The following is a 22,731-nucleotide window of genomic DNA, read 5'->3' as shown; positions in this document are numbered from 1 at the left end:
TGTTTTAAAGAAGGGTTTTATCTTGGTAAATGGATGTATATTTTAAGTTGAGAATGAAATTGAACTACTTTGTAACAAATATAGTACACAATTCTAATCAATTTGATTATTCTTTGTTGTCCAGTGCAGTCTGAGTTTTTGCCTGGCCTGACCCTAGGATCTCAGCATTGGGAACGTGACTGGGTTCTGTTCTTTTTTTCGCGCTCTGCGAAATTTTTGCAAGTATTTTGCTATTATTTGTGCTTTTTGCACATCGGAGAGTCTCTTATAAAAGCCGGCATCTTTCGAGGGAACCCAGTTAGTGAGCTGCAGGCAAAGGTTCTGATGCGTCTGTTTGTAGTGCTGAGTGTTTGTGTGGCGTTAGCTTCCGCCGGAGGTTACGGCGGTGGAGGCGGCGGTGGTGGCGGTGGACACGCCGGAGCATCCGCTTCCTCGTCCGCTTCCGCCGGTGCGATTGGAGGCGGCGATGGAGGCGGTAAGCTCGGCGGAGGTTATGGATCTGGTGGTCACGGCTCTGGAGGACACGGATCTGGCGGCTTCGGCTCTGGCGGTGATTTAGGATTTGGAGGCGGCGGTGTCGGAGGAGGAGGTCCCTTCGCAGGTGGCCATGCTGGCGGTGGAGTGATTTCCGGCGGAGGTCATTCTGGAGGTGGAGGCGGAATCGGTGGTGGTCCTGGATTTGGATCAGGTGGCCATTCCGGTGGAGGAATCGGTGGCGGTCCTGGATTTGGATCAGGTGGATATTCCGGAGGAGGTGGCGGAATCGGCGGTGGAGGTGGCCATTCTGGTGGAGGTGGCGGTATCGGTGGCGGCCCTGGATTTGGAGGAATCGGCGGCGCCGGTAGCTCTGCATCATCTTCAGTTGGAGGTTTTGAAGGAGGTCATGGCGGCGGAGGTCACGGCGGCGGAGGTCACGGTGGCGGAGGCTTCGGACCAGGTGGAGGAATCGGAGGAGGCCATTCTGGAGGTGGAGGAGGCTTCGGTCCCGGCACTGGCGGCGGTGGTGGAGGCTTCGGCCCCGGCATTGGCGGCGGTGGTGGAGGCTTCGGCCCCGGCATTGGAGGCGGTTCCGGTGGTGGACACTTTGGTGGCGGCCTGAGTCACAAGCACAAAGGTCATGGAGGCGGAGGCGGATTCAAAGGCGGATATGGAGGCGGCGGAGGAGGCGGAGGTGGCGGCGGTGGCGGCTACGGAATTCAACCTGCAGTCCCCTACGGTGGCGGACCAGGCGGTGGTGGTGGCTACGGAGGTGGCTCCGGAGCCTCTGCTTCAGCCAGTGCCAGTGCTTCAGCAGGAGCTGGCGGCGGCTATCATGGCTAGTCTGGATTACCCAAAGCCAACTATACCTGTAATTCTCCCAGTGGCTTAAAGTATTACAACAAAACCGATCAAATATAGTTTTTGTACTCAACAATTATGGTTTACAATCATTTTTTAGTATTTTATTAGACAATATCATTCGATGAATGCGTTTCTGAATCGGAGTAAGGACTAAATGTGTGAAAGACACGTTGTGTCCTTGATGGTAACCCATTTATTCTTCGAGCCGTTTTCGACCGCTAAGGAAGACTTCTCCTGCTTTTTGGGGGTCGGAAATTCTGGCATGCAAAGTTTCCGCCAAAATTAATGGCCTATTAGAGGCAATGGAATGGTGTGGTTTGGAGTTGTATTTGCGACGGCCGAAGACATTGATGCCACTCATGGCCACATAAATCTCCTAAATGGCCTGGACAGACTGCGCTGCTCTTGAGTTTTATGTGTCCCCCACAAACATTTATCATTAAGCAAAGTTTTACTATTGCAAATTGTTGCACACAATGGCAACAAATTGAAATCTTAAGCAAGCTCCTTTGCCTTCGCCATCGCCTCAGCTTCGGCTTCTCACTCGCAGGCTGAAAGTGCACTTTTATTGCCGGAGGAGCAGCATCTGTGTGCTCCTGGGCTCCGAGGTCTGGAGTCTGCAGCACGGAGTCCCTAGTCCGAGGTCCACAGTCCGCAGTCCGGAGTCGGCAATAAACTGTGAGACCAATTTGCACAAGGACGATGAACCCCTGCGGTGCAGTTTTGCAACATGGAGTCGAAGAGGCGGAAGGTGGGGGCAAAACCGGAAGTTGGGGCCAACAGACTGTTGGCGGTTTGCCACAGAGTCACTGCTGCTGCTGCAACAGTTGTTGGCCTTTGTAGAACTGACAATATGGCCGGGCCCTTTGTTTGCTGCAATTTATGTTGGGCCATAAAATAAATGTGAAATGTTTATCAATGAGCCAATGCACTTTATTCCAAACTCCGGCTCATCTCAGGTGCACTGCCTCAAAGTATGCGACAATAAGTTTCGATTTCATAAGCGATCAACTGGCCGCAAAATAGGCTATACACAATTTTTGGCCCATTCGATTGGGAGCCAGCATTTAATTAAAATTAAATAATTCAGTCTGCACATTCAGCTAGATGTGTGGCTGGCTGGCTGGTTGGCTGGCTCGTATCCATATCGATATGGTGGCCAAATGGTTTTCTGGTCAGATCGCTTTGTTCATTAGCCCGCTGGCCGGATAATTGAAAAGTTTGCACCGCCCGGGCGGGTAAAATTCAATTTGCCGAGTGGCGGGGATTGGAGTGGCGAGGAAAAACTATGGGAAATGCCAATAGCAATAAACGGCGTTTAAAATGCGAAAATATTACAGGACACTGATTGCGTGTGCTTGTGTGTGTGTGTTTACATAATTAACATGACGTTCATTAGTTGGCATTTTAATAATATTTCATGTCGCCATGGAAAATGATTCTGGCCGCCGGCTAATGTGATAATATTCTATTTCGACCAGGCTCAGATTATTTCAATTTGATTGATTTTAATATACAAATATTTGCACTAGCAGTTCATTATTTAAGTGCTCGCGTTATTTATTCAACGCAAATGCATTACAATTCGGAAGCCATTCGTTTGCATTGCCAACTTAGACAGCTAATTATGTAAAGAGTTCGAATCGATTGTTTGGCAATTGCGAGATACTGCGCCATTTCACTGCCATTAATCATGGAGCACAAAGAAGTCGCTCCGGGAAAAATCACATAATGCCCGGAGCTCAGACTTATATGATTGCCCAAAAAAAAAAAAGCCTCATCGCAAATGTGGCAAAAAAATAGAAAATATAAATAAAAAAACGATCCCAAACCCGACCGGTTCCATTAGGCGATTATGTTACGGACTTTTTGCATAAGCCAAAGACGAAAACAATATTCAAATGGGCGGGAATTAATGCCTTCCCATAACAAATATGAGTTCGAAGTACAACTAAAATTGGATTTCCACTAGTTTACCTTTCCCTGAATCGACCCCGAAAAATCACCGAATTCTAACGACTGTGCTAATTCGATTTTCACAAATGCTGGCCAGGAAAACCCCTTCGGATGTGAGTCGCTAATCGTCACACATGTGTACGATCACAGATGTATCTCAAAGTTTGCTGTGACGACACCCAAACGGGTTTCGTATTCCTTCTACTAAAAAGTGTTTTTTTTTTTTTTAACAATTAACAACCCCTGAAATCTTGTTCGACGCGCATGGGAGACTTTATTGTTATGGACTGTTAAGACTCCGATCTCTAAGAGCCCGAATTATGGGGATTTTGCGATTGCTATCGTGCACTGTCTCATTAAAATGTGTGATTTTTCCCCACTAACGATCAGTGTCAATATATCATATTGCTAAGAGATTGTAAACCTAAACTTAGTCATGAATGAGAGACTTCACTCCGATACTATATTTTACTCATTGCGCGAGATTTACATATTTGCGCTAGTGAAACCATCTAATCAAATAGTATATTCGACATGTAATGCATATCACTACAATACAATATCAATTAATCATTTCAAATGTGTTGGTTGCAGATTTGTTGATCACTTCATTTAAACACACAGCAAACCATAAGTAATAGTAAATGTACGCTTTATAGTAAAGTTGTCTTAATTTATGCTTTCATGTTTTGTTTTCATCAAATCCACATGTGTACTTTCAGGACTAGTCGGCTTTATTCTAACAATTTCAGGACTAGTCCGTTATATTTTAATAATTTCAAGACTAGTCGGTTTTACTTAAATAATTGCTGCGCGATCGGAACTGAAGACTTTCTGTGGCAGACTGAACCTTCTCTTGAGCAGAATGGCCGCGAAACCTGGAGAAATGCCCAATAGCCAGCGGTGATCAGTCAGTGATCTCACCACCTCCAACTGGCCCACTCCAATCGACCGGTGTTTATTGAAAACATCGCCATCGAAACCGCTTTCCGGCGAACAAAGCGAGATAGGGGGAATAAACTCTTCAAGATGAACTTGTCAGATGATCGGCATTAGGCGATCGAAATCAGCCGGCGAGGAGTACTCTTGGTCTCGGTGGGGAACTACGCAGATCAGGAAGAACTACATGTAAACAAGCTGGCTGTCATTTTTCAAACACTACCACCTGGGTCATCTTTTGAGTGGGGGTCGACATACATGCGTCTTCTTGGGAGTGTGTGTGGGAATCCCCCGGCAAACAAAGTCATCGCTTAGCACGACAGCACTACACACCAAGCATGTAAAAATTGAAAAAAATATATATTATTTTTAAAATAGAAAATCATGGCAAAATTTAACAGAAAAATACTAGCAAATAATAGCAAAAATCGGTTAAGTATATAATACTTCTTTTGATAGTGAATTTTTTAAAATCCAAGCCCCTTATTAAGCGTTTTTTTAATTACCAATATCAATAATAATATTTTTAAATATAGTATAATTTTATGAATGGTAAATTTAAACCCAAAATATCATGCGTCATCGATTTACTCAAGAGCAATATGTATGTTGCCCAGTGTAATTAGATATGAGATGGAACACAATCAAAAGAAAACCGGTAGGCGATCGGCCCAAGAGCCAAAATTATAAACATTTGACTCGCCGGTATGTGACGACTTTTCGAAAAAATGCAGCAGGTATAAATACTTTAGCGACTCAGCTGAGAGTCCGTCAGTTCCAGCCCAGACAACCCAGCGATCGCACAGATAGAATCTATCAAACTCACAGAAGAATTCTCGCAATGAAGACTCTAATTGTTCTCGCTCTTCTGGTGGCCGCCGTTTCGGCCCTACCGCAATTCGGATTCGGACGACCAGGATTTGGTGGCGGATTCGGCGGCGGACCCTACGGCGGCGGCTTTGGCGGTGGTCCATATGGCGGCGGCTTTGGCGGCGGTCCTTATGGTGGCGGTTTCGGAGGTGGTCCATACGGCGGCGGATTCGGCGGCGGTCCCTATGGCGGTGGATTCGGTAATCCCTATGGCGGCGGATTCGGCGGTGGAAGGCGTCATGGCGGCGGACGTGGTGGTGGCGGTGGTGCTGCCTCTGCCTCCGCATCTTCGTCAGCCTCGGCAGCAGGTGGTGGTGGCGGAGCAGCCTCCTCCTCCGCCTCTTCATCCGCCTCTGCCAGCGGCGGTGGTTTCTACGGATAAGCTGCCAGAGAGCGGATTTTCTAGAAGTTAAGTTATTGTTAATGTTAAAAAAAGTCTGAAGTAAAAAATTTTAAAACCCACAAAATGCATTATTATTAAATTTGAAAAATGTTGAACTATAATTTATCGCTTCAGAAATTCTTAAGAAGCAATAAAAGGATTTATTTACAGTTTTTAATTGACAAACATTTGCACATTTCGGTAAAAGCAAAAATTATTTATCTATCGGGATCTTTTTCTAATGTACTATTTATTTTAAATCTTACAAGCAATCTAATTGATTTTAAATCTTATCAGCGAAGGGATTGATTCTACGGTTTTCTAGCGTTGGCTATAATAAGAAATTTTATTTATAGTAAAACCAAAAATGTAAGCAGATTAAAAGATTTATTACTACTGCTCTTACTTTTTAATTGTTTTTGAATTTTACCTCGAACTTGAGCAGTGCACAATATGATTCGATTTCTCATCCGATGAGTATTAATCTGCATAAAATTGACGTTGGCCAATCCATATAAGTCGGAAGAAATAATAAAAATAGTTGCACATTCAATTGTCAAAGTTCTGACACATTCGTGATTAGAGATGCGGGAATCGTACATCGTATGTAGGAGACTTTTGAGCCCCCTTTTGCATATTTATATGGCCGTGTAAATCACATAACATTACTTGGCACACTTTCAATTGGGACTCCCCGTATGTTGAGCCACTCTTTCGATGATAACTCTTTCGTAGCCCCCACGCCGATCAAACCAAATTAATCAAGTCGATTCATTTGAATTTCTAATGCTTTTGGGATGTTGTTTTTCTCCTCCTGGCATGATGATGACTCTCTTGTATTAATTAGAATAATTAACGTTTAGAATTTAGCCAAATACACGTTTTTATAACGTTTTCAATTATATTCGGCATTTAGAAGCTTAAATAAACAAACAATTAAAAATCTACGCGACGCGAAAAAGTTTAAAGCTAAACAGGTGGCAGAAAGGCAACAAAAAATTTGCATTTATTATGGCGGACACAAAAATCAGTCAACTGCTTTTGATATGTTTGTTAAACTTAATTAATAACGCCACAGAGATGCTCAAAGAGAACTAGTTCTTTATTGGTAAATTTAATTTGAAGAGTGTACTAATATCGAATAAGCTAAGATCTACCTCTATCTAATATCTATCTTTAATATATATAGTAAACTGTTTTACGTTTACTGCTTAATATTATTATTAATATATTTTTTGATGGCTGAACAATAAGTGATTACTTGTTTAAATATTCTGAGGATAAATATATAGTTGTTGACTAAAATTTAATGAGTGCAACATCTGTTTGGGATCATCTGACAAGAATTCCTCTTACGGGAAATCTACCTGTACTGATTTTCAAAAATACCCCCTCGATAACATGTATTTTTCGTCACCCCCACAGCTTTACTAACTACTTGGTCCATGACATCACTGGTATCAAGCCCATCGTTATGCTGCCTCTCCAATGGACGGATAGAGAAGGGGGCGCGTCTCAGGTGCTCCCGAGATTGGGACTAACCGGTTGCAGCGGGAGATCGAGCAAACCGGGTCTGTTGAGCGTAGGGTCCGACGGTCGTACGCCCCGAACCTGCTAATGAGTTGAGCCATAAATATCGATAATTCGTTCTGTTTTTTTCTCTTTTTTCTCATGTTTATCTACTTTTGCCGCTTAGGAGAGTGAGCTCCAGGGTGGATCACCGAGCAGTCAACGAATCTCTTCGCCGACGGGCAACGGAATAAAAGCCGGGTCCGGCGGTGCATTGGACAAGTGTTTGGATCACCATCGAGGAAGCAACAACTCAACATGAAACTATTCATCGCGCTCTCTGTTCTGGTGGCTGTGGCATCGGCCCTGCCTCAATTTGGAGGAAACGCCAACGCCAACGCGAATGCTAATGCCAATGCTCAGGGCGGCTTTGGAGGACTCGGCGGTCGCCCAGGATTTGGCGGTGGCCCAGGATTTGGCGGTGGCCCAGGATTTGGCGGTGGCCCAGGGTTCGGCGGTGGCCCAGGGTTCGGCGGTCGCCCTGGATTTGGTGGTGGCCCAGGGTTCGGCGGTGGACCAGGGTTCGGCGGTCGCCCAGGATTTGGTGGTGGCCCAGGGTTCGGCGGTGGTCCAGGTTTCGGCGGTCGCCCAGGATTTGGTGGTGGCTCAGGATTTGGTGGCGGCTCATCTTCGGCCTCAGCCTCTTCCTCGGCATCGGCTAGTGGTGGCGGACGTGGTGGCGCTGGATCCGCTTCTGCATCGTCATCCGCCAATGCCTCCGGGGGCAGATTCGGTTAGACCGATCCAAGCTATACTGGTATTTGGAGTTAAGCGATAAGAAATGACTGTGAATAAAACTTAAATAAATTAAAATTATATACAAGTATTCTTCATTCAATCATATTTTTTCATTAAGGAAGTATTTGTAAACATATCAATAGGTAAACGTGTTAAACTATTTAATACGTAATTTGTTCATCTTAATACAAATTCAATAGTGTCAAAAGTCGAAGGACGCGGATTGAGAAATAAAACAGTTTGAAATTTTTGCTAGAAAACATACGACAAATTTTAAACTCATTTATTGTAGGCGTCCTTATACATGATTGATTATATATGAGAATCGAATCTAACATTAATAAAGTTTAAAACACAGTTTTTAAAAGTTTGAGAAATTGGATATTACTTTGTGAATCAGTAGTACATGAGATAATAGTTATAAAATATTGGTTCAAATATATAGCAAGAAGCTTTTGTCAGCCATTGGGAATTGTCAAGAACACTGGTTGACTTCTTATACCCTTGCAGAGGGCATGTCGATTTCGACCAGAAGTTTGCCCGACACATTTGCGACCAAAAAAAGTATATATATGTATGTTTATATTGTTGATCATACCGTTTGTTTTTATGCAAATGAGCCCCTTAGGTTTGAAGCCATCTGCATGAAACTTCCCCAAAAGCTTTTTTCTAATATGTATATGTAGGTAACATATAACTCGGAACGGACCGGATTGGAAAACAATTTTTCGCTTGATCATATAGTGCTCTTATTCGGTGTAAATTCGTGCTTGATTACATATAACTTTGGGTTTTGTTTAATAAAAGTCTGACGACTTCAACTGCCTTGAAAACAATTTAGAAAATAATAAAACAGAAATCTTAGTTTTAATGTTGTAACTCGGTAAGCATCCGTATTTTTAAATATATACTTATTTAAATATATATAAACCTATAATAGAAGGGTATATAATCTTCGGCTGAGGTTCCTTTCAATTTATATCTGACTCGACTATACGCACGTATACAGTTTAAATTATCATTTTTCTTTCGCTAATCCGGCGCCCAATTCATTTGTGTATAAAATGTAAATGAAGTTGAATGTAAACATACATATATCCATCGCTAAAAAATATGTAAATTTTATAGGGGCCTGAACGGTTGCCGGTAAATTACAGAATTATTGATAAGAACCAGATGTGGGTTTGCTTCAAAATATGGAATAATTTTGGATTTATAGCAGAACAAGGAAGCGCATAGAAAAGTGTTAATTAAAACCACACGTGCGACTTTTTAAGAAAATATTGTTAGTAAGCGACCGAAAATATTTAAATATATTATATCTGTAATTCCAATTTTTATTAACATTGGACTAATACCGCTCAGGATTCTGAACCGGTTCTTAAGGATGTTTTCAAGATGATCATGTAATGACGCTTCTATATTAAATTAGATTTCGCTTTCAGGAACAGCGTTGCTTCTGTAATGATGCTATATCTATTCTGATGAAAATAAAACATATAGTACATTCTGGTGTTAATAGCTAATAGTGAAGTACCAAAGAGAATTCCGTGTTAATTAACTGACTCTATGTCGTTTCCGTCTGAAAGCGATGCGATGACAGTGCCGAAAGTAAAAAATATACTGGCTTAATGAAATATAAACACAAATATCAATAATCGTTTAAATATTGATAGCATCAAACCGGTTCCTTAGTAAACCACCACGAACACGGCTCGTGTTGGTCTAAAGACATTTGCAAACTTTCCTTAAACCATTGCATTTGATCAGAGCACTATCTGACTCTTTCACTCGCTATCCGTCCCACTCTGGAGCCCTGCCCAGTTCGGGGGAATCTATCTGTGATCTCCGATAATATTGAAATTATTTTTCGGCAGTGACTATTGTTTGCATGCTAATTTTTACCCGAAAGCCGAGGCTAGCTTAGATTTTTGTTTTTTTTTTTTTTGTTTGCGTCTGCCTGCCGTCTGGGCACTATAAAAACCAGGCCCTGGGGCATTGGCCATTAAGTTTGTTCAGTCACTCCGATCAAGCAGATCACCATGAAGGTCTTTGTCGTTCTCGCCGTAATCCTGGCCGTGTCCAGTGCCGCCCCGCAGTTTGGTGGCAATGCCAACGCAAATGCCAACGCAAATGCTGAGAGTGAGGGTGGATTCGGCGGACCAGGATTCGGGCCAGGACTCGGAGGACCAGGTGGAAGGCCAGGCGGCTTTGGAGGACAAGGTGGATTCGGAGGACCAGGTGGACCAGGTGGAAGGCCAGGTGGCTTTGGAGGACAAGGTGGATTCGGAGGACCAGGTGGACCAGGTGGAAGGCCAGGTGGCTTTGAAGGACAAGGTGGATTCGGAGGACAAGGTGGAAGGCCAGGCTTTGACGGACAAGGTGGATTCGGAGGATTCGGTGGTAACTCCGAAGCTAACGCCAATGCCAATGCTGACGCCAACTCTGAGGGACCATATGGCGGTGGTAATGCCAATGCCAACGCTAATGCCAATGCCAGCTCCCGAGGTGGAAGTGCTAGCGCTAACGCCAATGCCGTCGCCACTTCTTTTGGCAAATAAGCCAACAGATCCGAATTTCTTCACTGATTAGTTTTTTAATATTTATATAAATAAAAAAAAAAACAAAAAACTATGAACATTTGTTATTCTTGGAAGGCGTGTGATTACAGTAGTGAGGTCCATGCTAACAAGTAAGATTAACAGAGAATATTTTTAAGTATCCACTAAATTGAATGTACATAAGAAACATACAATAACATTTTTTTTCAGGCGAATGCTTTGTCAAGCATATTTTGATAATAGGACAAATTTGCTGCGAAAATATAGTATCCACGCCTGTGCTTAGAGCTTCATTGTTGAATTTCTATTATGAAAATATAAATGAAAATTGTCCTTTCTTTTTGTAAACGGAACCCGATTGATTCAGTCGAAAAATTGTTATACGCTGATAAAATTACATTTCATGCATTGAAAACGAATTTTACATACATTTTTGTAGTCTTTTTTGAACAACGATTAATATTTTAGTCTCTATATTTACAAATTATAATTATAATGTGTGTTCCACTTTCTAGAGCAACCGAAAAGAACAGACATTTCGAAAACATCATTGTTATGCTAACGCAGACTTTGTGCTTTGATTAGTGCAAATACTAATTATGCTAATAATGTGTAGATAATTTAGGCAAATCAAAGCTAGAATTAAAAACAAGAGAAAACACTATAGCCGAGTTCCTCGACTATCTGTTACCCGTCACTCATCTATATCTTTAAAATATAAATGGATAGGAAAGAATGGTATTTAAACGAACAAAATATCAAAAACATTTTTCAAAAGTGCAACGTCTCCAGAATCTGAATGCTATAGGTTGTTAAAGATTGGACACGCTTCTTCTATCTGTTTCATTCTTTTTAACAAGCCTAGTATACCTAGTAGACGACTAAGGGGTATGAAAACTAGTTTTTTTCGGAAAGGTTTGGCTACCGTAAACGTAGAAACTTATCCAGATGTTGATAATTTGCAAATTTAAATATTGCAAACCCGAGTTTTCAGAAGCTTGCCAATATATCAAACGTCGGACTTAATATGTAAAAAAATATCTTCCATTTATAAGACCTGAAATTGAGGTTGTCAGTCCGTAAATAGTCAAATTCAAGACTTGTGGGTGGCGAATATAATTACTTAATCACACAAAAAAAAAAAAAATGCACAAATTGATTGGATTTCCGGGTAATCTGTAGAAACAAAAAATTGACTATACAAAATAAATTAAATTAAAATTGAGATGCAATATGTGCAAAACGAAAACTATTTATTTAAAATGCATACTTTTAAGTTGTAATTCAAATTGTAAGATACATTTTAAAACATAGTTGCTAATATTAGCTTCCGCTGTTAGCTTAGTCTGTTTTTAGGAGGCTAGAGAAATCTTGTTTGACGTCACAAGATCTATAAATTATGCCCGACTCATAAACTGGTTATTAAGCTAATATACGAAAACAACATCTTCGATTTCCAAAAACAGTTTTAGCATTTAATATTTATTGGTATTGGTATTGTTTCAGTTGAGGAGGTTTGTCCGCGGACGTGCCCACTTTTTGAGAGTACAGTTATGAATCCATTTTGGGCCTATCCACGTCTGCCATGTCCTCCTCCACCGCCTCCGGAGTTGGCGTTGGCGGTTGCAGTGGCCGAGGCCGAGGCGGAAGCTGGACCGCCCCCTCTGCTGTCGGCGGTAGCAGCGGCATTTGCGTTGGCAACTGCGTTCGAACCGCCGCCTCCACCGCCACCACCGAATCCGCCGAATCCACCAGGATGAGCCTGAACGGCCACCAGGGCGAAGATTAGAAAAATGCAGATAGCCAGGAACTTCATCGTTAGAGATTGCGATGCTTTGTGATCGCGTGCCGGCCCCTTTTATACCAGAATCCGTGACAGGTGGACGGCTTGTTTATTTGAAAAAAAAAAATCACAAATCCGATATTGTATCGGCATATATATGGGGGCTTCGATTAGCACATTAATTAGACATATGTTAAAAACGCATGACGTTTAATATTACTTTTATATATAGTATACTAACTTATATACCATGTTATCAATAATTGAAAACTGGTTAGCTTGGACAAGCCATATTTTGGTAGGTAAAGCATATTTCCAGGCTGCAAAAAAAGCTCGTCAGATAAATTCATTATGACAATCAGCTATAAAAATTAGTTTATCATATAATCCGTACATTTGCTTCTGTTCACACATTTTACACAACATCCCTTTAGCGAATATATATATATATATATAATAATATAATTTTTACACTAAAATGTTTACAGAATAGATTTTCATTTAAACATTTACATATTTTTAGAAAAAATTTATATCCACAATACCGAAGTGTAGTTTTAAAAAAGGTTTAAAACTTACATGCAATTTTCGGATTAGATCTGTTCAATTTTCTAACTTTATTAATTACAAATTAAATTATAAATTATCAATAAGTTCTAACTAAAGATTTAAGAACGAATCGCTGAAAATGTGCCAGGATTTTATACGTTATAATATTCAGAGCTAAGTGTTGAAAACTTACAATTCATTACGGTTTTCAGAATTATTCCAAATTTATATATTTGCTAAATCAATTTAATCAATAAATTTATATATATATAATTTATATATATACATAGAAGGTAAACCCATTGTGTTGATAACATTTGTCAACAGTAATAATAGAAAAATGTCTTGGTTTTTAAGCAATGTTTATTTATTTTTTAAAGCAATTGTAGATTCCGGACTGCGGATGTCATCATTTTTTATCCGTAGTATCCACCCGGGCTGTAACCACCTGAGTTTGCGTTTGCATTAGCGTTGGCAGTGGCTACTGCGCCTCCACCACCACCGCCGTAGCTACCGGGTCCGCCGTAGCCACCGAGTCCTCCGTAGCCACCGGGTCCTCCATAGCCACCGGGTCCTCCGAAACCAACGCGTCCTCCTAAGCCGCCAAGTCCTCCCAAGCCACCGAGTCCTCCGAGTCCGCCGTGTCCAAATCCGCCGTGTATACCGGGATATCCTTGGACTGCCACAATGGCAAGGAGCAGGAAAGCGCAGAGTGCATAGATCTTCATCGTGGGTGATTCTTGGTCCATCTGATCTACAGTGGGACTCTTTTATACACACATCTGGTTCGAAACATGGACCAGTTATCTGTTTTATTTATGACAAGATGGACACTCTATTGCCAAATGCAAATCGAATTGAGTCACTTGCCACTTTCTTTAATTGCACGTACTTCTCGTTTAATGCACTCGAAACTTGTTTTAACCGTTGACTATGGCTCGGCTTAAATAATTTTGTTTACTATGCTAATTCGCAAGGCAGGTTTTTCGAATGGGATGTCCCTCTATCCTGGGGTTTTTTTTTTATATGACAACCTAATTTCCATAATAAAACAAAGAAAACAAAAAAAAGTCTACTTAACTTGTTAACAATGGTTAACTGCAGCCTAAATATATAAGTGGCATAGTTTTCGGCTGTAACAGAAGCTGTTTTCATTTTTTGCGAATGAAGCTTTTAGAGCCAGAGCTTACTGTAGCAAACATACTGTGAGAAAAATTAGCGAACATTTTTGTTTTATAAATCAATTTACTGTAGTTATGTGTGGTCTATTTTGGATCATAATATAATATAGTATAAATATATTCATAGACAAAGAAAACTACGAACTAATCTATTTATTTCCTTTTTTTCTAACTTCCTAGTAAGGAAAATTCTGTGATTATCGTTATCATCTTTATATATGTATATATATTTTCTACATCCCGTTAAGCTTATGACTAACTGCCTGGTATCGGTACATCCCACGACCTAGAGCTTAGTAAGTCAGTTGGCTTAGTAAATAAAGGCAAGTTAAGTGGCCAAAAAAAAACCCGTATCGCCAAAACCTTCGATCCGCATTCATTCGAATCACATTCAACATGCAGTTTAGCGCCTGCCGCTCAAGTTCAAATGGAAATTAGCGCTTGGTGTTTGTTTTATAGCCGATTGCTTTCAAATTCCATCGAGAGTGAGGCATAGCAAACGTGATACTCATTGCAAAACCCCGAAAAAAGCCCTGTGCCCCTTCATGGATTCATGGATTTACACAAGCCGATCGATGAATGAATAATCTGCCAGGCGACCCAAGCCTGCAGAGCTGACCACACCAAACCAGTCCGCCTGGCTGGTCCACGTGTCTGTCCATCGGACTCACTGCGTCCATGCCGGAACATAAAGCCCAAAAATGTATGACGACAACTCTTGGGGAGATTGCCGGTTTTTCTTTTTCTGTTTATTTTTTTATTTTTTTGCAGGTGGGCAGCGATCAGCTTGTGGGCTGCTGAATGTCTGAGCTTGTGTTTGACTTGATTTCTTGGGTGCGCTGCTTAAACAATATACAAAATGAATCATATTCAGTGAATTGGATTTGAAAGAAGTCTGGGAAATACTCTATATTGAATACTCTATATTGAATATTCTATATTAGGTATAGTTTCTACTTAAAACAAGTTTAAATTATTTTTGCTTCTTCTACTATTTCAGGGTATCTTATAGTTCACCTCAGCGAATCGCATTTCGTTACGGCAATATTATGTTCCATTTGAAGAGTGATTTTCGGTTCAACAATGTTTAAAATACCTACTAACGCTTTGTGCAATCGCCAAAACAAACACAAAACGAAAGATGGGTGTTCATGTTTTATTTATAATTTATAAAATCGCTTATCTCACGCATTTCTCATCATTTTTGTCATTTGGCAGACCGTTCACAAATTTTGCACAATATTATTTTTGTTTTGTTTGATGTCTGTGCGGATTTGTATATCCATCGATATCTTCTTACGCATCGTTATTTGTTTTTCTTTTTTTGGTTTATCACACTGTGCGGCCCGTCGCATAAAATTTAAATATTTTTTTTTTTATAACTCGTTTAGAATTGAAAATTGCCTAAAACAACCCGAGCATCAATCTCCACATAATGGCAAGTTGTCCGACCTTGACAAGGTCGTGTGGTGCTGACCACTCACGAGCGGTTGGTCCGCACCACCGACGAGTATCCGTAGAGCACTTCCACTCCGTCGGAGTTGAAGATTCGCTCCACACGCGGAGCTCGCGTCTGAATGGGGCGTTCTGTGGTGGTGGTTGTGGTTGGAGCACTGGTGGTGCTGGTGGTACTTGTCGTAGTTGGAGCTTCAGTGGTGCTCGTCGTAGTTGGAGCTTCAGTGGTGCTGGTGGTGCTCGTCGTAGTTGGAGCTTCAGTGGTGCTGGTGGTGCTCGTCGTAGTTGGAGCGTCAGTGGTGCTCGTCGTAGTTGGAGCTTCAGTGGTGCTTGTGGTGGTTGTGGTGTCGAGAGCAATCATTGTGGTCTCTGGCTGAAAGTTCTCCAATGTTTCCACCTTGGTGGTGACCAGAACAGTCTCGGTGGTTGAAGTGGTGGTGCTAGGAGCTGGTTCAGTGGTCGCCTCAGCCTCTGTGGTGGGTTTAGATGCAGTGGACAAAACTAGTGGCAGTTCTGTGGAAAAAATATGTATTTAGTTAACTTATCGTTGGCAAGAAAATGGGTTTCGTAAAGAAATAAGCTTATAATATATTTTTAGATTAAAGACACACCTGTAGTTTCTTCAATGGCACCCTCAGTGGTGGCTGCTTCTTCCTTTACTTTTGGTACCACCGTAGTTAATTCTGGTTGCGGTTCAGTGACGATAGGAGCTGCATTGCTAACGTATTGGTAAACAGGCACCACTGTGGTTTCCACCGACTCCCCTTGATCAGTCTCAATTCCGGGCTTCTTATCCTCCTCCACCAAGGCGGCGTCGGTGGTCACAATCATGGATAGCTCCACGTTCTCATTGAGAGGTTCATTTGTGGTCGTTTCCATTCGGTTCTCGGCCATGTCCAGTTCAATCTCTTCCATATGCGCGGGCTTCCGCTCGAAGTAGTTCCTTATGGTTTTGACCTCCTCCTTGACGGTGGTTTCCTCGGTCTCAGCAGTAGGCGTCGTGACTCCGTCCTGTGGCAGAATAGTGGTGATCTCCACTCTACTAATGGTTGTGATGAAACTAGGTGGCAGTGTGGTGGCTCCGAACTTGTAGCTCCGCTTGGTGGTGCTCTCTGAAACTTCAGACTTTGGTGGCTCCGTATTTGTTGATGTGGTCTGATCCTCCTCCTCCGATTCCGAATCGAGCTCCTCTTCCGGCTTTTCGGGATTCTTGAGCTCCTCCTCTTGAGCACGCTCCCTCTCAAGCTGTTGCACCACCGAATCCGGAAGTGGTTCCTCCGTCGTAACTACGGGACTGGCTTCGGTGAAGGCCTCACCCTCGGGATTGGTGGTCAATATCACATCCGAGTCGACGTCCACCGTAATGGTGCCCTCCTCCACGGACATATAGGTGGAGGAGTCCACCTCCTCGGTGACTTCATACTCCGGCGAAACGGTGGTTTTCTGTGGCGCAGCTCTTGCGTTTACAGCCACTGCGATCAGTAGCAGAATGGCAAAGGTCCGCAGCATTTCGGCGGATTTTTTTTGGTATTTGCGGAATGCGAGGCGGTTCAGTGGCTCGCTGGCAATGAATCAAACGAGTGTGGTTCGAACGCGCCGAAAGCTACGTTCACTTTGGCTCTGAAAAAACTTGCTCCTTATTCCAAAAGCTCTCTCTTTCTGCAGAGAAAAAAGATGGTATATTTTTACGATATTGCGAGAGGAAGGGATCTTACAAATAACTAAATACTTTTATATTTGCTATTATTTATTTATTTATTTGCTATATTTAAAGAATTTAAAGTCATTCTCACTTTTCACTATCTTTTACAAATTTTTGACAATTGCACAAAATTGTTTGTTCACTTCGACTGTTGTTTTATATTTGGAAATTCACTGTTAATTTTAATTATTTTTTAAACGTTTTTCTCTGAGTGTCTTTACCTCAGACCGTATCTCTGGCTGTTAACTGGTTCACTTTGGCGCTGCTGGCTTCCGCTCCACGTTGTTGTGACTAGTTTTGTTTGCGGCGAGGAACTAAACCGTTTGCAGCTCCGTCTCGGGCTTTTAAGGCGTTTGAAAAACTGTTCCCGGCCTGGGCTTTTGGCTTGGGTTTCTTTCGCTTCTTCTGGCGGCCCAGGTGTGCGGCCAACTGCTCCTCGGGTTCGGCACTTTTGATGGACCTGAAGTGCAGGTGGGCCGGCCTGGGAAGACGAGGCGCCGCGCACTTGGCCCAGAAATCATCTCTTAAATGGCACTTCCCCATCTCCAGTTCAATTTCACTTTCAACGCACACTCACCTGTGTTCACCTTTTGATATTGATTTTGCTTTTCGATGCTGTGGCTTTTCAGTTTCGGCTTGGCCCGGAGTGGCAAACCGGCTTTCTGGTATGGCAATTAGTTGGTTACAACTCGACGACCTCTCATAATTCGCGGTTATTCAACGATCTGCTCCGCTACGCTCTCGCATTTGTTATTGATATTATATTAAATGAATTCGATCAGAACCAATGGGTCTCTTTGAGCCAAGTCCATTGTCGTGGCCTGAAAGAGTGTCCGATTGCCGATTGAACGATTGCGATTGGTATTTTTAAAGTAAACCACTCAGTTCATATAAACACAGACATTATATACATTTTTCCACATTTTCAGTAAGGTGAAATCTGTCTCGAACTGCATTTTACAAACTCACATTCGTTAGTTACTTTTATGAAGTGATTTATTGATTAAAGCATGTAATCATTTCTCTTAAAATTCTTAAATAATTGTCGACTTTGTAAGGGATTGATGTAATTGCATACTCTATGTAGGTCATAGAGTATTTCCTAAAATTATAAAAGTGTGATTATAAAACTTAAACTGAAAACTAAAATTAAAACTGAATTTTCATTTCCAGTTTTAGTTCCAGTTTAATAATTTTATGCCAAGAGCAAACTAAATCCCCTGATCTATTTCCGGTGCGCTTAAGAAAAAAGCGGCTTGGATAGCTAAAAATAAAACAAAACAATTAAGAATGCTAGTGTCAAAATCCTCGAATATCAGATACCCGATACCCAGCAAGTGAAAGTGTGAATGAGAAATTTAATCTTTTTTCTGGGATATATATAGATATTGGGGAATAAAATGAGAAATAATTAAAAATTGTTCAAAAGTGCGGGCGTGACCCTTTTACTCTACGAGTAACGGGTATACAAATTGTTTTGAGTATTTTAAAATATATATTTGGTGGAATAAAATAAGTTATTGATCGTGTTACATTTTAAAAATCCTTCTATAATGCTCCTCTTATAATGTGTAAGATATCATATTTTTCTGGCAATGCATTTTATTCATCATTCGCTTAAACTTTTGCCAATTTTCATGCTAATGCTTTGAGTGTTTGACATTTTCCATAAAAGCAAACTTATGGAATGTCTGGGGATTTTGTCAAGTGGCTTGTGCTGATTGCCATTGTTATACACTTGGGAGTGAGTCAGCTTTTAGCGGAATTTCAGAGCAGCCATAATATTCAATGTTGTTTTTTCTAGCCAATTTCATTTGAAATTTTAATGTACTTCCTCGCATTACGCTTATCTTCCGGTTGGTCATTTCGATTAAACGTATAAATTTCCACAGCAGTATTGACCCCGCAAATTGATTCGGTGGCAACAAATTGCAAAGAGGAACTTTCATAATTAGTTCTTATCGAACCAGAAAAGCGACCACAAAACTCTCGTTTGCGGCAAACTTGGCCAACAACATAAACATTGTTGACCATAAGGACAAGTTTTATGTCAACTCGACAGAAAATGTCTTCTGGACGTGGTCGAAAATGTTAACATCTTGCCACCACCAACGGCGATAAAGGCACTAACAACTACAAATGTCAACTACGCAGGGCAATAACAATAAACTGGCTGCTATTGAGCTACAGTGCGGCCTGCCTTGGGTGAAATTTACTAAGAATTTACTAGAATTTTAGACTATCTTTTGTGAACTCTGTCATTCCGGGAACTATGAAAACTAGAAAGCTGAGATTAAACTAAATACTGTAGGAACTCCAACCTTAAATATTCCCATTTAAATTTATGTTACGATATTTACTGTACCGCCTAGTTTTAGGTTTCTGCCTAGTTCAGCGAAAGTGGTGAGCTGAGAAGTTAGTTAATACGTGTTTCTTTGCTGGGGGCGTGTTTTGGCCAATATGATTTATCTAATGATTGGCTTCCTCGGCTACTTTAAGTCCTGTCACTCACTCGACTTGCATGCCCAGCAGACACCTTTAGCCAACTTGAATAACATCATTAAGCGCAGAAGGACGAAGGACGGAGGACGGAGGCTGCTGGCACTCACTTAAATTGAGCTCCTGCCTTCAAAATGCCGGACACAAAGGCCACTTGGCAGGCGTCCAACGTAAATATGACTTATAAAATGGTCCCGAAAAGGACTTTTTGGCAAGCAAATTAGTTTGTTAAACTGATGATGGAGCTGGGCTGCCCGGCTCTCAGCACTTTGCCGAAATATTTATGCAAAATGAACGCAGCTGATGAAGGGAAGGTGATGAATCGAGAATTCAATTTTCCTCGGCGGCGGCTACTTCGAGTGTAAACAAAGTATTAATCATACGCCCTGTGGCCAGAGTCGAACCAACGAAGAAGAAGTCATTAGCAGGCAGCCGGGAAGCGACTCGAAATCATTATTAATTTTAAAGCGCCAACTAAAATCAAAGTAGGTAGTACTTAAGATTTGGCCAAACGAGCAATGTAATTTAAATACGAAGTGAAATAAGCTTTTAGCCCGATCAGAAATGGAAGCCTCGCTTCAGTTTTAATGCTTCGGAAAATCATTAGGAAAACATTTCGCATGCAAATTCGGTTCCGTACAAATGTAATTTTCCCCATCGCATTTCCCAGGACTTCGAAGTGTCGCCCAGTGGCAATTTGTCCGCAGGGCGTGGCAGCTTATTGCTTAACGATTACGAGCGCTTCACTGGCTGCTGACGGTAATGTTTATTTCTAAATTACTTGGAATGGAAATGTAAATTTGCCAGCGATGCCGAAGTAAAATCAATCAACTCGGGGTGGAACTGGCAGTATGTATGTGCCCGGAAAATGCGAGCTTTGTTTTTACCTCATTACTTTGTAATCAATAAGTCCTCGTAACTTTATGCCCCGCCACAAAAGTCACTTGTCTGGCTCCAATTCCTTTCGAGTGGCCCTTTATACGAAGGAACTTGAAACTCTGCAACTCTGTTTATTTTTTAATTTTCAATTGCAAGCGAGGGCTTATTGTTGTGCAATTGTTCACAAAACGAAACAATAGAAAAGAGCAACTCGAAGCGAGCATTGTAATTGTATTGCCACAAATAATTATTGTATAAACGGAAAAAATATCATGCGAATGCAATAGGCCTTGCGTTGTCTTTTGTCTTTGCTGCAAATTCAATTATCGAATCGGAACGAAATAAATATCAGAGATTGTCGATATTCATATAGATTCGTGTGCATTTACATATTAATCCTTAATTAAAAAGCTTCACTTAACTGTTGTTCATTGTGTTGACACAGGAATATTAATTTAAGCCGTCCAATGACATTTTTTCGTCCTGCTCTTCAGCATTTAAAAGAAGTAATGCTTTCGGCTTAATTTCATGTTTGGTTAATTAAATTGATGTGCAATGATGAAAATTTGGCTATTTTATATACCAGTTAAGAATCGCATATTTTTAAAATGTTTGAACATAATCAAATACGTTGAATTGCTATATATTATCCGTTAGCATAGTTAGCTGACATTAAAGGAACATAAGCTTCAGCCAAACAGCGAAGTTCATCAAAAATTATAGTTGATTTAATAAATTATGATGTGTGGCTTTCTTGGGGTGCAAACTAGAGTGTTTGTGCATCTATGGAGCTAATGACAGACCCTGAAGGAGCTCTACAATATCATTAAAGGCCAAAACTAAATCAACAGCAACTGAGCCAGAAGCCAACTCACCAAGGCTTAGAGGGAGATGGAAACAGAGGGCCGGAAAGAGAGGGATATGCGATAGCTAGTTGCACAGGCAAGAGCCACTAATTGACTTTAATTATTTTGTTGTACTTAATGTCTTGTTTACACGAGGAAAAGAAGCAGAGAGTTGGGGAGAAAGGCGGTGGCCAAGTGGGCGGGGCACCAGCAAATCACATACAACAAAGGCAAATGAAGAGCAAAAACAAAGGAGTATCAGCAAAAAATGACAGCTGAGGGAGAATGAAAAGGAAAAAAAAGTAGATTGAGTTAGATATAGAAAAAATAATAATGTTAGGAAATTTGAGATTGAACCATATGAAAATCAATTGATTATATTTAAGTAATTTAAAAACTAGATTTTAAAAGTTACCTAAACTTATATCAAGCAAATGTCCCATAAGCGATTTATTTGTTTAATCAAATAAATTTTTTTCGGTGTAGAGAGCAGAATGAATGCCTGTCAAAGTTGGTTAAAAGCGATGTGTAAACATGTGGGCTGCCATAGCTTAGCGGGAAAAGAGCACCTTCATCTGCCTGTCTCTTTCTCCGCTATCGCTCCGTCTCTTTCTGCGAGCGCATCCTCCTGCTAAACTTTAATTAAAGTTGAATTTGTGTCAGTTGTGTGCTCGCAACTGTGGCTGCATGTTTGTTTCGCCTGCTGCGAGTGGATTTTTATTTTCCTTTGGTATCAACAGCAAGGATAAACAAACGAGGATTCCCTGCCATATGGAGGAAGTCATGTCGAGGGAGGAACTTTGTTCTATTAAATGTATGGAATTTCATTGGAAACTATTTTTCTCCTTTTCAGTTTCAGTCAAGCTTTTAAAGAGTTATCTAATTGTAATATTGTTTAAGGTATATTTTCATGAAATGTTATATTTTATCAAACGCTTATATTGAAAAACTCTTGCGGCTGAACTAGTTTTACTTTGGTATTCAATTTTGACTAAGGAGCGGATGCAATTCGACATTAGTCGACAAGAAGTCAGCAGCCACCGGCAGGAACTGCATTTTTCATTTCCCTTCGGCTGGCAGTCAGCCCAGAGGCAATATCACCTGAAAGTTGTGACTTTCATGCTGGTCTCGATCCGAGTCCCGGCTACCACCACAATCCCCCCCGCCTGCTGCCAACACCCACTGGGCGCCTGGGTTTGCTTGTTTATTCAGCAACAGTGCGCGCGGTAAGTTTGCCTACAGTGGCTGTCTGCGTTTTCTTTTCGCCATTCGCTCCTTGTGTCGCCGGTCGCCAGACGCCAAAACGACGACAAATGAAGGCAATTCATTGGGCATGCGGCTTTAAGTTGTCGCTGCAAGTGCACAACTGCGGTCCACAGGCTCTCCGGGCTTCCCAGGCCAAGAACTGGTCTTGGACCTGCACTGAAACAAAAGTTTCTAGGAACTAAGTAAGTGTTTAGACTTCGGCTTTCAGAGATCACT

At 41.3% G+C, this 22,731-nt stretch overlaps 6 protein-coding genes across 7 annotated transcripts; 3 read left to right on the top strand and 3 right to left on the bottom strand.

Annotated features, from left to right (window-relative positions):
* Positions 1-291: 291 nt before the first annotated feature.
* LOC6731867 (glycine-rich cell wall structural protein) lies at positions 292-1,414 on the top strand. The gene has a single exon (XM_002078966.4). It carries the CDS (start codon positions 325-327, stop codon positions 1,318-1,320), a length of 996 nt encoding a protein of 331 aa, XP_002079002.1. The 5' UTR covers positions 292-324; the 3' UTR covers positions 1,321-1,414.
* A 3,555-nt stretch (positions 1,415-4,969) lies between these two features.
* Positions 4,970-5,568, top strand: LOC6731866 (glycine-rich protein DOT1). The gene has a single exon (XM_016178467.3). It carries the CDS (start codon positions 5,078-5,080, stop codon positions 5,486-5,488), a length of 411 nt encoding a protein of 136 aa, XP_016024546.2. The 5' UTR covers positions 4,970-5,077; the 3' UTR covers positions 5,489-5,568.
* Positions 5,569-7,400: 1,832 nt separating this feature from the next.
* Positions 7,401-7,883, top strand: LOC120284968. Its single transcript, XM_039294839.2, has one exon. The coding sequence runs from the start codon at positions 7,401-7,403 to the stop codon at positions 7,833-7,835; it is 435 nt and encodes a 144-aa protein (XP_039150773.1). The 3' UTR covers positions 7,836-7,883.
* Positions 7,884-11,809: 3,926 nt separating this feature from the next.
* LOC6731863 (glycine-rich cell wall structural protein 2) lies at positions 11,810-12,201 on the bottom strand. Its single transcript, XM_002078962.4, has one exon. The coding sequence runs from the start codon at positions 12,170-12,172 to the stop codon at positions 11,927-11,929; it is 246 nt and encodes an 81-aa protein (XP_002078998.1). The 5' UTR covers positions 12,173-12,201; the 3' UTR covers positions 11,810-11,926.
* An 832-nt stretch (positions 12,202-13,033) lies between these two features.
* Positions 13,034-13,452, bottom strand: LOC6731862 (glycine-rich cell wall structural protein). Its single transcript, XM_002078961.3, has one exon. It carries the CDS (start codon positions 13,435-13,437, stop codon positions 13,105-13,107), a length of 333 nt encoding a protein of 110 aa, XP_002078997.2. The 5' UTR covers positions 13,438-13,452; the 3' UTR covers positions 13,034-13,104.
* Positions 13,453-15,006: 1,554 nt separating this feature from the next.
* Positions 15,007-17,671, bottom strand: LOC6731861 (integumentary mucin C.1). Of its 2 annotated transcripts, none has more exons than XM_039295663.2 (3): positions 17,604-17,671; positions 15,936-16,983; positions 15,007-15,837 (listed from the first exon to the last, which is right to left on the bottom strand). In XM_039295663.2, the coding sequence occupies exons 2-3, from the start codon at positions 16,831-16,833 to the stop codon at positions 15,350-15,352; spliced, it is 1,386 nt and encodes a 461-aa protein (XP_039151597.1). In that variant the 5' UTR covers positions 16,834-16,983; positions 17,604-17,671; the 3' UTR covers positions 15,007-15,349. The 2 variants fall into 2 exon arrangements, with proteins under 2 accessions (XP_039151597.1, XP_016024543.1); XM_016179952.3 differs by lacking the exon at positions 17,604-17,671 and adding an exon at positions 17,248-17,390.
* Positions 17,672-22,731: the final 5,060 nt, after the last annotated feature.

The sequence above is a fragment of the Drosophila simulans genome, chromosome 2L, assembly GCF_016746395.2.
Source record: "Drosophila simulans strain w501 chromosome 2L, Prin_Dsim_3.1, whole genome shotgun sequence".
NCBI lineage: Eukaryota > Metazoa > Arthropoda > Insecta > Diptera > Drosophilidae > Drosophila > Drosophila simulans.
This window is presented reverse-complemented; position numbering and strand designations above follow the sequence as displayed.